The sequence below is a fragment of the Coregonus clupeaformis genome, chromosome 33, assembly GCF_020615455.1.
Source record: "Coregonus clupeaformis isolate EN_2021a chromosome 33, ASM2061545v1, whole genome shotgun sequence".
Classification (NCBI taxonomy): Eukaryota; Metazoa; Chordata; class Actinopteri; order Salmoniformes; family Salmonidae; genus Coregonus; species Coregonus clupeaformis.
Genome location: NC_059224.1, coordinates 21676738 through 21692395, shown reverse-complemented (window position 1 = coordinate 21692395; position 15658 = coordinate 21676738). Strand labels below are relative to the sequence as shown.

Sequence of the window (15658 nt, the reverse complement as noted above, 5' to 3'; positions counted from 1 at the left end):
GATGTCTTTAATAATAGGATAGGGCTGATGTCTACCACCTGTCATCTAACTCATATCCTAGATTTCCCTGTGATGTTTATCATATCACCTATCCCAACTACAGGTAACTACCAAAATATTGGAAACCCTTGAGTAAATGAGGGATACAAACTATATTGAAAGCAGGTGCTTCCCTTCCACACAGGTGTGGTTCCTGAGTTAATTAAGCAGTTAACATCCCATCATGCTTAGGGTCATGTATAAAAATTCCCAGTTGCCCATTATTTTGGCTACCATGGCTAGAAGAAGAGATCTCAGTGACTTTGAAAGAGGGGTCTCAAAGGAGCAAGGGTCCTGTGACATCATTGTGACGCACACCCTTTAAACATGGGAGTTTAAAGGGTGTGCGTGTCTCAGTCACCAGATCTCAAACCAATTGAACACTTTTTCCACCATCAACAAAATACCAAATAATGGAATTTCTTGCGGAAGATAGGCTGATCTTTTATTTAAGTCTGGTCCTAGATTCCCTTCATTAGACAATTCTTAAGAGACTCCTCCAGTACTTTTCCCTCAGTTCTTCCACTCTTTCGCTCTCCCTCCCTCTTCCATCTTCAAACTGATTCATATTTCACATCCTCCTGAACTTCTCAACTCTTCCTCAAGTTGTGCATTTGTGTCTCAGACTGTAGGCTGTCTGCTGGTTCGCGGAGGACCCCACGCCTCCATCACCCCCTCCTATCTGTTTGTTTGTTATGGCTTAACACTAAGCCGCTCTGCTATCAACACTCCCATAAAAGTCCTATGGTAAACCATAGAGTCCTATAATACTCTAGCTGTAATCTAAACAGATGAGTGTGTGGTGATGTTGAGGGGATAGGGCTGCAGAGTGAGAGGTCCTATGAAGGGATGTTGGACTACCAGTATATCAGCTCACTGAGGCAACCTAGTGGAGGTCTTGGGGACATAACTGGGCGAGGTAACTGAACAATAGCCAGTACATAAGACGTTAGGCAGTGAATTGGGTGGACTTACACGCAGCCTTGCGATCTGTATGGGAGAGAAGCGCCTGACTCCGTTCACTGAGGGGACCAGTCTGCTGTACAGAGCCTGGAGAGAGATGTAACAGTCAGAGAATATATCAAGTGGTGATGTCATAATTCATACATAATCTGGAAGTTAAAAATGGGTCCTGTGACATCATTGTGACCTCACTAGTGTTCCGGTCGGTAGCTAGCTACCACTCACTTGGCTGCTAGCACCGTAATGAAAAGGGGCATACAATATCACATTTTTCTAAGTAGTGAAAACGCTCGGGAACAGGCGATGTTGAAAAGTAACCTTTAGACATGTACTTTTCTTAAATTTAGTTTTATTATAGTAGACAAGAAAATTGAGTTAGTTGCAACGTTCTATCTAATACCGACTGGGAATATACTGGAATGATTTACATTGTGATGTCAATATCATTTTTAGAACCACTCTGCATTCTGATGTCATAATAGCTCTCCATTGTGATGCCAGAATCACTCTGCATTGTGACATCACAGTCACCTTGTCTGTTTGGGTGGCCTCGTGCAGTATCCGGGCATCAATGGCAGCGGCCACAAGGTTATTGGCTGCAGTGATGGCATGAATATCACCTGTCAAATGGAGGTTGAACTGACAGAGAAAAAAAAGACAGAGAGAGAGCAAGCAAGTGAAAATCAGATTCAAAACCGAAATCATTCAGAGATAAAATAACAGACTCCACTAAAAACATAAGGAATAAGTCAAAACTAAATTTACTGAATTTCATTGACCAGAGTATAGTTTCATAGAAAACCAAGAGGGAGAGTTATACATCATTTCAATCAGGCTATATGTTGTGTCTCATACTGTGACTATGAACTCATGTTGCCCTGTAGTTGACTGGACCCCCACCTCTGTGACTACACTACGACACACATAGATCACAACACAGACAGTGCCCTTACAGTCCAACAGACTCCATCATGTAGTTTAAAGATCCATTTAACAGCCACTGGAGTATTGAGGAGAGAAAGCGAGAGAAGAGGGGGGAGTTCAAAGGTGCTGGTGTTTGTGTTGAAGGCAGGGAGGCTAGGAGGCTGAAGCGCCTTGTCTGAAGTGTCTGTCTCTATGCCCTTGAAGTCTGCCTCCCTCCCTCCCTCCCTCCCTCGTTCCCTCCAGCTCTCACCCTCCCTTCTTCACGCACGCTTTAGTCACAGAGAATGTTATGCTACAGCGCCAGGGTGTGTATGTGAGTGTGCACGTGTTGGTGTGTGTGTATAGTTAAACGTTGCCGTGTGTGTAGCCCCTTTGAAGCCGTGGGTCCAGCTGAGAGCTGCCTGTGTGTGTCTCTTACCTCCTCCATTGGGATGACCTGGGCATATCCCCCTCCCGCGGCGCCCCCTAGGGGAACACACAGGCAACACACACAGTGAGAGCGAGACAACAGGCCAGAGGGAGACAGGAGTACTGCTGAGCTGTGGACTTTTAGTAAACTACCCCATCTCCATCCCCTTACAATCTGAACAAAGATGTTAGCAATTAGCTTCACACAGACAACATTCCCTTCCCATTCCCCTCATAAGGAGCAGATGGCTATATTAGCATAGATATGCTTTCTCTAAGGTAGATAGGAGTATAGATCTTCCCTCTCTGACCTTTGACCCCGAAGGTGGGCCCCTGAGAGGGCTGTCTGAGGCAGGCGAAGGAGTTAAGCTTGAGGTGGGCTGAGAGAGCCTGGACCAGGCCAATGACCACCGTGCTCTTACCCTCCCCTAGGGGGGTCGGAGTGATACTGGTGTGGGAGAGAAAATAGATTACATTAAGACAAACGTACACACACTAATAGAGATGTATTTGTGCTGAGTATAGTTATATAATGAGGGAGTGCATTGGTCTCATCTAATGTGTAGGTTACTGGTCCACTCGTGCTATAGTCTAATCAGCAGCATCTGATCTCACAGCCCTAACCACATTTAGCCTGTATCCATGGCAACCCGATTCATTAGTCCAATTGGACTAATTCATGTGACCAATTGGTGTCTCGCTGGACATTACAGAGCTGAATAAACCAAATATAAAGTGAGAACCCTGTGAGACCTATTAAAAAGTGCTTTAAAATGCAATCCGTCTTTTAACCCAATGTTGCTCAGTTTGTTGTAAGAGGTAGGAAAAGAGGAAAGCTAAAGAGGCACTTTCTCTCTCCCTATCTGGTGGACACGCTCTCTTTTTCTGACAACAATTGATTGAGGCCCCTCGCCTCCAGGGGCCCGCAGGGAACAAAGACGGCCTCTTAAGGAGAGGGAGGGTGTGTGTATGTGTGTTTTAGACGGAGGGAAGTAAGAGCCAGATAGTGAATCAGTGTGTGTTTGTATACAGTGCCTTCAGAAAGTATTCCTACCCCTTGACTTATTCCACATTGTTGTGTTACAGCCTGAATTCAGAATGGATTAAATTGACTTTTTTCCTCTCTCACCCATCTACACACAATAACCCATTTTGACAAAGTGAAAACATGTTAGTAGAAATGTTTGCAAATTCATTGAAAATGAAATACCTTACTTACATAAGTATTCACACCCCGAGTCAATACAAGTTAGAATCAACTTTGGCAGCAATTATAGCTGTGTCTTTCTGGGTAAGTCTCTAAGAGCTTTGCAAGCCTGGATTGTAGAATATTTGCACATTCTTTTTTAAATTCTTCAAGTTAGTTGTTGATTATTACATTAGGGGCGGCAGGTAGCTTAGTGGTTAAGAGCGTTGTGCCAGTAACCGAAAGGTCGCTGGTTCTAATCCCCGAGCAGACTAGGTGAAAAATCTGGCGATGTGCCCTTGAGCAAGGCACTTAACCCTAATTGCTCCTGTAAGTCGCTCTGGATAAGAGCGTCTGCTAAATGACTAAAATGTAAATGTACTAGACAGCCATTTTCAAGTCTTGCCATAGATTTTCAAGCCAATTTAAGTCAACACTGTAACTAGGCCACTCAGGAACATTCAATGTCATCTTGGTGAGCAACTCCAGTGTATATTTGGCCTTGTGTTTTAGGTTATTGTCCTGCTGAAAGGCGAATTTTTCTCCCAGTGTCTGGTGGAAAGCAGACTGAACCAGGTATTCCACTAGGATTTTGCGTGTACTTACCTATATTTCGTTTATTTGTATCTTAAAACATTAAAAAAAAATTAAACTCTGTAGTTCTTGCCGATGACAAGCATATCCATAACATCATGCAGCCCCCACCCTGCTTGAATACATGAAGAGTGGTACTCAGTGATGTGTTGGATTTGCCCCCAAAAAAGAAAGCTTTGTATTCAGGCCATAAAGGTAATTTCTTAGCCACATTTCTTGCAGTTTTACTTTAGTGCCTTATTGGAAATAGGATGCATGTTTTGGCATATTTTTATTCTGTACAGGCTTCCTTCTTTTCTCACTGTCAATTAGGTTAGTATTGTGAAGTAACTACAATGTGGTTGATCCATCCTCAGTTTTCTCCTATCACAGCCATTAAACTTTAACTGTTTTAAAGTCACCATAGGCCTCATGGTGAAATCCCTGAGTGGTTTCCTTCCTCTCCGGCAACTGAGTTAGGAAAGACGCCTGTATCTTAGTAGTGACTGGGTGTATTGATACACCATCCAAAGTGTAATTAATAACTTCACCATGCTCAAAGGGATATTCAATGTCTGCTTTCGAAAGAAATAATACCCATCTACCAATAGGTGCCCTTCTTTGCGAGGCATTGGAAAACCTCCCTGGTCTTTGTGGTTGAATCTGTGTTGAAATTCACTGCTCATCTGAGGGACCTTAAAGATAATTGTATGTGTGGGGTACAGAGGTAGTCTTTCAGAAATCATGTTAAACACGGTTATTGCACAGAGTGAGTCCTTGGAACTTATTATGTGACTTAAGCACATATGTACACCTAAACTTATTTAGGCTTGCCATAACAAATGGGTTTCATATTTATTGACTCAAGACATTTCAGCTTTTCATTTTTAATTAATTTGTAAACATTCCTCTAAACATATTTCCACTTTGACATTAAGGGGTATTGTGTGTAGGCCAGTGACACAAAACCTAAATGTTATCAATTTTAAATTCAGGCTGCAACACAACAAAACGTGGAAAAAGTCAAGGGGTGTGAATACTTTCTGAATGTACTGTATGTGTTTATGTGACAGAGTGTGTGGGAGAGTGTGTGTGTATGCTTGTGGTAGTGGGTTGGAGACAAAAATAGTGTTTAGCTCATTTGAATCTGTGTGTGTGTGCTGCTGCCAGGGGGTTGGGCGAATGGCGGCAGTGCATTCCCCAGACAGACACATGAAAGGAGGCAGTGGGGCCTGATATGTCAGCGCAACAACGTTCACACACCCTTCAAAGAGGGGTGGGCCCCAACCGCCAGGGGCCCTGACAGATATGAGACAAGGCTCCACGGTCTCCTGACCCCTATCCATCTCCAAGGAAGAAAAAAAAACGTATATTTCTCTCCGTTTCGCCATCTAAAAGAAAAAACCTATTGGCAGCTCACTCTCTCTCGTAGAATTTGACAAGAGGAAACCCAAACACAACCTAGTTCCCAGGCATTCGTAGTAAAACTAATAGTGAACACATTTCTGTGAGCAGTGTAGCGAGAATAGAGAGATGGAATCGGGGGGGTTGAAACACAAATGTGCAAAGGGGTGAAATTCTAATTAGAATAAATTCCTTGCCCAGACGGACGGACAGACTCACCCAGCCACCAACACATATTTCCCATCAGGCTGTTCTCTGAGGCGATCCAGGAGTGAGAGGCGGACCTTAGCCTTGGTCCTGCCATAGGCCTCAGTCTCTTCCTTCAGCAGGCCTATCTCTTGAGCCAGCTGGTCCACAGGCTTAGGGGCCTGGGCACGGGAGATCTCTATGTCACTGTGGACAGATGGGTGGACAAGTTACCACAGACCTTATAATACAATATTATCTAAACATCACTTACAATACTGAGAGAAGTCCTTTTGTGAGATCTCATACACTTGAGACTCAGAAAGTGCATGATCTGAGGTTTGTCAAGGCAAGAAGAGATGTTGCCTCTCTCAGCATCATTCAAAGGTTGCCCAAATGGGAGCTTTGTGTTTTGTATAGAGGGATGTGGTTAGTTCCTGGGTTGACCTAGGTAGCCCAGCAACAAGGGTACTTCCTGATTCTTACCTGGGTACAGGTGACAGGGGCTGCAGCTTGAGGCTGCGGAGCGTCCAGGGTCTGTACTGTTGCTCCTGGGCCCAGCGACTGCTGCTTCGCACCACGTTCTGCATCCGGAAGGCTGCTGTGAGGGGTCCCACTCCAGACAATGAAGACATCTCCACTCCCTGATCTTCTGAGACAGACATCCAATGTTATTACAACTCAATTATAACAGTTGTATACTGAATATCTATCTACAGCGCATTCGGAAAGTATTCAGACCCCTTCCCCTTTTTGTTACGTTACAGCCTTATTTTAAAATGGATTCAATTATTTTTTCCCTCATCAATCTACCCACAATACCCCGGGCTCCCGAGTGGCGCAGCGGACTAAGGCACTGCATCTCAGTGCTAGAGGCGTCACTACAGACCTTGGTTAGATTCCAGGCTGTATCACAATCCGGCCGTGATTGGGAGTCCCATTGGGCGGCGCACAATTGGCCCACCATTGTCCGGGTTTGGCCGGGGTAGGCCGTCATTGTAAATAAGAATTTGTTCTTAACTGACATGCCTAGTTAAATAAAAGGCAAAATAAAATAATAATAAAGCATACAAATAATGACAATGCGAAAACAGGCTTCTAGAAATTTCTCCAAATGTATAATTTTTTTTTACAAAACAGAAATAACTTATTTACATAAGTATTCAGAGACTTGCTATGAGATAACTTGACTGGAGTCCACCTGTGGTAAATTCAATTGATTGGACATGATTTGGAAAGGCACACACCTGTCTATATAAAGGTCCCATAGTTGACAGTGCATGCCAGAGCAAAAACCAAGCCCTGAGGTTGAAGGAATTGTCCGTAGAGCTCCGAGACAGGATTGTGTCGAGGCGCAGATCTGGGAAAAGGTACCAAAACATTTCTGCAGCCTTGAAGATCCCCAAGAACACAGTGGCCTCCATCACTTTTAAATGGAAGACGTTTGGAACCACCAAGACTCTTCCTAGAGCTGGCCGTCCGGCCAAACTGAGCAATCAGGGTAGAAAGGCCTTGGTCAGGGAGGTGACCAAGAACCCGATGGTCACTCTGAAAGCGCTCCAGAGTTCCTCTGTGGAGATGGGAAAACCTTCCAGAAGGACAACCATCTCTGCAGCGCTCCACCAATCAGACCTTTATGGTACAGTGGCCAGACGGAAACCACTACTAAGTAAAAGGCACATGACAGCCCGCTTGGAGTTTGCCACAAGGCACCTAAAGGATTCTCAGACCATGAGAAACAAGATTCTCTGCTCTGATGAAACCAAGATTGAACTCTTCGGCCTGAATGCCAAGCGTCACGTCTGGAGGAAACCTGGCACCATCCCCACAGTGAAGCATGGTGGTGGCAGCATTATGCTGTGGGGATGTTTTTCAGCGGTGGTGACTGGGAGACTAGTCAGGATCGAGGGAAAGATGAACGGAGCAAAGTACAGAGAGATCCTTGATGAAAACGCTCAGGACCTCAGACTGGGGTGAAGGTTCACCTTCCATCATGACAATGATCCTAAGCACACAGCCAAGACAACACAGGAGTGGCTTTGGGACAAGATGTCCTTGAATGGCCCAGCCAGAGCCCGGACTTGAACCCGATCTAACATCTCTGGAGAGACTTGAAAATAACTGTACAGCGACGCTCCCCATCCAACCTGACAGAGCTTGAGAAGAGCTGCAGAGGAGAATGGGAGAAACTCCCCAAATACAGGTGTGCCAAGCTTGTAGCGTCATACCCAAGAAGACTCAAGGCTGTAATCGCTGCCAAAGGTGCTTCAACAAAGTACTGAGTAAAGGGTCTGAATACTTATGTAAATGTAATATTTCCTGGGGGTTTTTTTTTATACATTTGGGGGGAAATCTAAAAACCAGTTTTTGCTTTGTCATTATGGGGTATCGTGTGTAGATTGATGAGAAGGAAAATATATATATACACAATGAGGGAAAAAAGTATTTGATCCCCTGCTGATTTTGTATGTTTGCCCACTGACAAATAAATGATCAGTCTATCATTTTAATGGTAGGTTTATTTGAACAGTGAGAGACAGAATAACAACAAAAAAATCCAGAAAAACGCATGTCAAAAATGTTATAAATTGATTTGCATTTTAATGAGGGAAATAAGTATTTGACCCCCAATCAATCAGAAAGATTTCTGGCTCCCAGGTGTCTTTTATACAGATAACGAGCTGAGATTAGGAGCACACTCTTAAAGGGAGTGCTCCTAATCTCAGCTTGTTACCTGTATAAAAGACACCTGTCCACAGAAGCAATCAATCAGATTCCAAACTCTCCACCATGGCCAAGACCAAAGAGCTCTCCAAGGATGTCAGGGACAAGATTGTAGACCTACACAAGGCTGGAATGGGCTACAAGACCATCGCCAAGCAGCTTGGTGAGAAGGTGACAACAGTTGGTGCGATTATTCGCAAATGGAAGAAACACAAAATAACTGTCAATCTCCCTCGGCCTGGGGCTCCATGCAAGATCTGACCTCGTGGAGTTGCAATGATCATGAGAACGGTGAGGAATCAGCCCAGAACTACATGGGAGGATCTTGTCAATGATCTCAAGGCAGCTGGGACCATAGTCACCAAGAAAACAATTGGTAACACACTACGCCGTGAAGGACTGAAATCCTGCAGCGCCCGCAAGGTCCCCCTGCTCAAGAAAGCACATATACAGGGCCGTCTGAAGTTTGCCAATATACATCTGAATGATTCAGAGGAGAACTGGGTGAAAGTGTTGTGTTCAGATGAGACCAAAATCGAGCTCTTTGGTATCAACTCAACTCACCGTGTTTGGAGGAGGAGGAATGCTGCCTATGACCTCAAGAACCCCATCCCCACTGTCAAACATGGAGGTGGAAACATTATGCTTTGGGGGTGTTTTTCTGCTAACGGGACAGGACAACTTCACCGCATCAAATCTTGGGTGAGAACCTCCTTCCCTCAGCCAGGGCATTGAAAATGGGTCGTGGATGGGTATCCCAGCATTACAATGACCCAAAACACACGGCCAAGGCAACAAAGGAGTGGCTCAAGAAGCACATTACGGTCCTGGAGTGGCCTAGCCAGTCTCCAGACCTTAATCCCATAGAAAATCTGTGGAGGGAGCTGAAGGTTCGAGTTGCTAAACGTCTGGCTCGAAACCTTAATGACTTGGAGAAGATCTGCAAAGAGGAGTGGGACAAAATCCCTCCTGAGATGTGTGCAAACCTGGTGGCCAACTACAAGAAACGTCTGACCTCTGTGATTGCCAACAAGGGTTTTGCCACCAAGTACTAAGTCATGTTTTGCAGAGGGGTCAAATACTTATTTCCCTCATTGAAATGTAAATCAATTGATAACATTTTTGACATGCGTTTTTCTGGATTTTTTGTTGTTATTCTGTCTCACACAAATAAACCTACCATTAAAATTAATATGGCTGTAACGTAACAAAATGTGAAAAAAGTCAAGGGGTCTGAATACTTTCCGAATGCACTGTATAATACAACATCTATACAGCAGTGAATTAATTAATTAAAAGCATAGTATATTGTGACCAAGCAGTTCTGTAATGTCCCTATGATGACAATGTTCCACCCGATTGACATCGGTCAGTCCTACCTGTCATAAGAGCAGAGCCACAGTGGATGACTGCAGCCCCAGGTCTCAGCCATGTGGGAGGGACATCCGTATGCGCCGCACCCAACAGGATCACAGCGTCCACCTGCATCACCTGGGGAAGGAGAGAGAGAGAGAAGAAGAGATGGAGAGGAGGAGAGAATGAGAAAGAGGGGACAGAGACAAAAATTAAGGAAGTGAGCAAACGTGTGAGAGTAAACTAGTTTACATGTTCAAATTACATCCTTCAGTAGTTCAGGTACAGGGTAATAGATGCAGATAGGTTTGACTTTAATCTCTGCAGGTCTTCGAAGCTCTCTGTCAGTCTAATCATGGCATGACAGCAATCAAACACACCTCACGTGTCAGGGTATTGCCTCAATTAGAGCTACACTGCCACCGAGTGGTCAAAACACAAAGTGTCTATTGAAACACATTTTGTAAGTGTACCTTGTAAACGTGAATGTGTGCGTGCGTCTCTGTGTACATACCAGTTTCTGTAGACCCTCAGAGCTCCTCTGGCTGTTGAGGACCACCATACCTCTTCTCTGCATAAGGCATTGCAGGGCCACCCCGAGGGGTCCTTCACCCCCCACCACCAACACTGTCCTCCCCGCCATAGGGGTGTCTACGGAAACAGGACAACATGGTATAAGATAAATACAGTATGTTTTTATTCAACATTACAATCTACATTTCTCATATTCCTAGAATAGTCCCTCCTGGAGTTCCATAATAGTGTGAGTATTCAGTAGTCCAGTGTTTTTTTATGGTGATATAGTTTGGTGTCCTCGTTTTCATTGGATTGTATCCATATGCGGATATAATATTATTCCCAAAGCTAAGCTAATAGCAAAGCTATTTCAACTGGGTAGTAATCCAATCCATACATTACAATTTGAACACAAAAAATATTTGAGATTTGCATCACATATAGTACGTACATGCTAGGCTTAGCAGTGATGAATAAATCTAGCTGCATGACTTAAGTTACACAGAGTGGTCTCCATTGCTGCTATACTCAGAATGACTCCAATCCAGTTTAAGTAGTAGTGTGACACACAGGTCACTATGGCCCATATTTACCTCACCTTTAACCATTAACCCTGACCCCTGCTCACCATGTCTGGCCAGCAGCTCCATGACAGCATTGGCCAGTGGGGGGGTGAAGCCCTGGCTCATGTCTCCTCGCACCAGCCTCCCCACGTTCAGGTCTGACACACTAAAGTACAGTAGAGTCAGGACACACACAGACATAAATTAGGGTACAGCACAAGTAGTAGACATTGCTAATGTAGCGTTGGCAGTAGGCTGGCTAGGTGCTTTTATAACAGTCCTCATATGGTGCGTTATGACTGAGTAACTAAGGCTACAGTATAGATCAAATGTGTTTTATGTACAATTATAATCCATGGCACAGCATTTGTGTGATGGTGTTAGTAGTAGTAACTGTATAATCCAACAAAGGCTATGTACCTAACAATGCTCAATGGCCCAACAGTGATTTAAGATGAAAAATGTTGTCCATCTTTCTAAGGCAACTGCTATAGTCCTATAATAGAGAATGTTTCTCTGTCATTTCCTGTCTTTGGGTCATGTTTTAGTTGCTCTACAATAGCCCACAGTACTGTCTCTCTGACGTGCTGTTAATGTCCTGCAGCACATTCTGATTTGGACCAAATTCAAGGCAGCATGGCAGCAAATGCATTTAAACTCCACAGGGCAAGAGGCACACAAACTCAGGACAGAAAGGGATAGGCTTCAACATATTAATTAATGGTAAAGCTCTGATACCTGTGTAGTAATGCTGTAATTACACTAATTAAAACATTGTATGAACATGTTGTTATATATAGTACGCTGAGCTGTGTTTGTAATGAAGGAATGAATGCATTACCCGTCCACGTCCTTCTCTGGTTTGAGTGTGTTGAGAACCCGGCTGGTGAGTGAGACAGGGGGTAGGTGGAGGTACACACCATGCACCTTGGGATCCTCATTCAGCTTCAACACCTCCTCTATAATCTACACAAAGAAAGAGGGAGGGTGTCGGTGAGCAGGATAAGGAGAAAGAGAGTGGGGTGGAATTGGGAGGGAGAAATGACTTGAGTTAAATAATAAAGGTAAACTAGCAAGAATGTGGCCGTTGATGTCTAAAAGTGTGCACTCTTGATGTGAGAGGTCAACCACTCAGGCAATAGATAGTGGCCTCAGCTGCCCCTGGAAAGTGAGTGGGTTGGTAGAGGTAAAGAAACATGGAGGGAGAGAGAAGGAGAAAACACATGCACTGAGGACAGAGTGAAAGTAGAGCAGCAGACACCTCAGAAGGCTCCTGAGGCCATGGCCATATATTTACATTTTAGTCATTTAGCAGACGCTCTTATCCAGAGCGACTTACAGTTAGTGCATACATTTATTTTTTCATACTGCCCCCCCCGTGGGAATCGAACCCACAACCCTGGCGCTGCAAACGCCATGTTCTACCAACTGAGCTACATCCCTGCCGGCCATTCCCTCCCCTCCCCTGGATGACGCTGGGCCAATTGTGCGCCGCCCCATGGGTCTCCCGGTCGCGGCCGGCTACGACAGAGCCTGGATTCGAACCAGGATCTCTAGTGGCACAGCTAGCACTGCGCCACTCCATTCCCCTAATACACACAGGACCAGGATCATCACCCTACTTTGGAAAAAGGTGATTCCCAGGTCCACAGCTGAGAAGGAAGGAACCTCCTTAAGGTACTGTGTTAAAAGAAATTCGACAATTTTCCACAACAACTCTATCTAGTATTCGGGGGAGATCCATTACATTATGTCCAATACATATTGATAATTGAGAGAGACTGTGTGGCTTGACTCATTAGAGAGGCAATGGAAGAACAAGATATGCAGATGCATTCACCTGATACACACAAACAGACACACTCACACAGACAAACAAACAGTAAAGTGAAATGTCAGGCAGGATTTGACTTGCAGGGAAGGGTGGGAAGAAGGCAACAGCCAATGACTTGGTGTCCAATCACAGTGAGTGTTGTTGGATTGTGGTGGGAATTTGTGTAGTAGGTATTGGCTTGTTTGACTCACCTCATCTTCAGTGCATTCTCTGGGCAAGCAGATCTGAGTCATGTTCAGGCCAATCTATGGAAAGAGGGATTCTGGGAAATTAACAGTGGGAAAACACCAACAGATAACTTTACTTCTACAGAAAGAGTAGCGTAATAGTAAAACATTTTTAAAGATAAAGAGATGTAGACAGAATGACTTAATGTACCTTTCCAGCCATCTTCTTGTTGATTTCCAGTAAACTGTCATCCTCATCTGCCTTTGAGACAAGAATACAAAGCAGTGAGCAACACAGACACACACCAAAAGGTTCAATAAAACAAAATCCCAGGAGACCCTAGAATAACCCATCAATACCCAGCCCACCCCAACTGACAAGCACATTGACAGCACAGAATAGAGGCAGAAGTAATTTAAGGCCACAGTGAGCTGCAGATGGTAGGCTAATGCCTGTTTACCTGTATGATAGCCAGCATAGGTTTGAGTGCAGGGTGGCCCCTCTGCAAAGCCACCATCTCCTCTTTGGTCCTTCGAACATTCTCCCTGCAAGAGAAGCCAGAGTCAGAAAAACCCACTCATCCACACTGAAGACCACATATTTTCACATTTAGCCCTATGGGCAAGCTATGGAGAAAGCAGCCGAAAACAAAAGAGAACCCTTGGCATGACAAAGCTCTACCATTATGATTGGATTGTAGTCAGATATCATGTTTACAAGGACAGGAGGTGTACATCTAGATTGTTCTAGAATGTATTGGTGGCTACAGTGACAGTTTGATCAATCAAATAAAGGGATTGAACAACAAAAGAAAAACAACATATGCAAATATTTTGTGAAATGATACTTGTGATCATATTATTAGTAAAAAATTAACTACACTTTTCCTGACAGTGTGTGTGGGGACTTTGTGATCTGTGGCAAGTAGCCTACTACTGTAGGTGGAGTCAAAGCCAGCAATGGGGAATGGAGAATGTACACTGACCTCCTTGTACAACACCTCCTTTGGCCGCCATTCCTTCCAGTTCTCTGCTGCCAATGACTGGAACGAATTGCAAAAATCTCTGAAGCTGGAGACTCTTTATCTCCCTCACTAACTTTAAGCATCAGTTGTCAGAGCACCTTACCGATCACTGCACCTGTACACAGCCCATCTGAAATTAGCCCACCCAACTACCTCATCCCTATATTGTTATTTATTTTGCTCTTTTGCACCCCAGTATCTCTATTTGCACATAATCTCTTGCACATCTAGCATTCCAGTGTTAATACTATTGTAATTATTTTGCACTATAGCCTATTTATTGCCTTACCTCCATAACTTGCTACATTTGCACACACTGTATATATATTTTCTGTTGTATTTTTTTGACTATGTTTTTTTTACCCGATATGTAACTCTGTGTTGTTGTTTTTATCGCACTACTATGCTTTATCTTGGCCAGGTCGCAGTTGTAAATGAGAACTTGTTCTCAACTGGCTTACCTGGTTAAATAAAGGTGAAATAAAAAAATAATAAAAAATATGGCAACCATCATGTAAACAATGAATTGTGGAACATTTGTTTGTAGCCTTTACCGGAAACGTTGTAATTTATCAGTTACAATATGCTGCAATTCCACGTGTGTGAAACAGTGGAAAGTTACATCAGCTGGGTGGTGGTTGTTAGTTAACAACTCCTTAAAAGATGCCGATCACACGTGGGAAGTTAAGTTGGCTACAAGCCTAATCAGGAAGACGAGCTACTGTAGCAACTTTAATTAATTAAACTGGCTACATCCCATGAAATACAACATTACAAGTAGCGTGGATGTTCGCTGTATTCATCGAATAAGATGCTAGCTGGCACAACTAGCTAACGCGTTAGCTGGCTACATTCAGAAATAAGTGAGTTGGCCATTCGTTCATGTTACGAATGGTAAAAATAATTTACGACTGAAATATATTGAAAAGCATTGTTTAACGTTACCTGATAGTATTTTCGTATCCCGGTCCATCCGTTTTCTTTGGTTGCTTTCCGAACGTGAGCGCTGCTTCCGCGGAGGTTGGGCCGCTTATGGAACTAGCAGCCCGGAAAAGCAACTGGCTGTTGCTGGAATGACCCAGCCGTAGAGATCTCTTCGCCAAACCGAACACCTTGACTCCCGTACGAGGTTGGTGTACGGATGGGATCGGTACATTGCGGCAGGCATTGCGAAGTGTAGAAAGCCTCATTATGATTCTGATGAAATAGCGGGTTGTTGATGTTAACTGCCGACTGGAGAGCGACGCGGAACCCGTGAGATGAGAGAAACCGGTAGAGTTTGAGACACTACGCAAGCAGCGTGTTGGTAAAGAGAGGAACAGCGGGGACGCGAGCAGGCGCGCGCCCACGTGCCACTCAACAATAAAACCTAAGCCTGGCGGGGAATGGAAGGAACCATTCGAATCAATCAGTGTTTGTTATTTATCCTAACTAACCGATGCATTGATTGAACTGCTAATAGATAATAACACATTCACCCAAAATGTAGGCTAGACTTTGCTGCGCTATAGGCCTATATCAAAATGTGAAAATTGGGATGGGATGTAGTAAGATTGCCTCAGCAAGTAGGAAGCGTGAAAGCAAAGGAACAGATCGGCAGCAACTGTGTTTATTTTACAAAAGGATGTCGAGTTCCATACAGTGCCAAAAGACACATAAACTCGATGGGAAAAAACATTAAGCTACAATTCTAATTGTTTTTAGGCTAAACCCATGGCTTGGGCCCTTAAATGTGACATGCATGCTACAAGCATCAGTATCCCATGCACTGCGATGAGGAGCTAGTCTACTCC

At 44.1% G+C, this 15658-nt stretch overlaps 1 protein-coding gene across 2 annotated transcripts in view; it reads right to left on the bottom strand.

The window, feature by feature from the left end:
* Positions 1–15200, bottom strand: part of mthfd1l (methylenetetrahydrofolate dehydrogenase (NADP+ dependent) 1 like) — a 75776-nt gene extending 60576 nt beyond the window's left edge. The window contains exons 1-14 of one of the 2 annotated variants that reach the window (XM_041860341.2): positions 14811–15200; positions 13302–13386; positions 13052–13102; positions 12865–12918; positions 11681–11805; positions 10905–11005; positions 10275–10411; positions 9787–9898; positions 6170–6335; positions 5717–5890; positions 2646–2782; positions 2345–2391; positions 1534–1641; positions 1015–1089 (exon numbers count right to left, since the gene is read on the bottom strand). In XM_041860341.2, coding sequence (XP_041716275.2) covers positions 1015–1089; positions 1534–1641; positions 2345–2391; positions 2646–2782; positions 5717–5890; positions 6170–6335; positions 9787–9898; positions 10275–10411; positions 10905–11005; positions 11681–11805; positions 12865–12918; positions 13052–13102; positions 13302–13386; positions 14811–15055 — 1617 coding nt within the window. In that variant the 5' untranslated portion in view covers positions 15056–15200. The remainder of the gene's footprint in view (positions 1–1014; positions 1090–1533; positions 1642–2344; positions 2392–2645; positions 2783–5716; positions 5891–6169; positions 6336–9786; positions 9899–10274; positions 10412–10904; positions 11006–11680; positions 11806–12864; positions 12919–13051; positions 13103–13301; positions 13387–14810) is intronic. The other variant, XM_041860343.2, reaches the window with a different exon arrangement.
* Between the last annotated feature and the right edge of the window lie 458 nt (positions 15201–15658).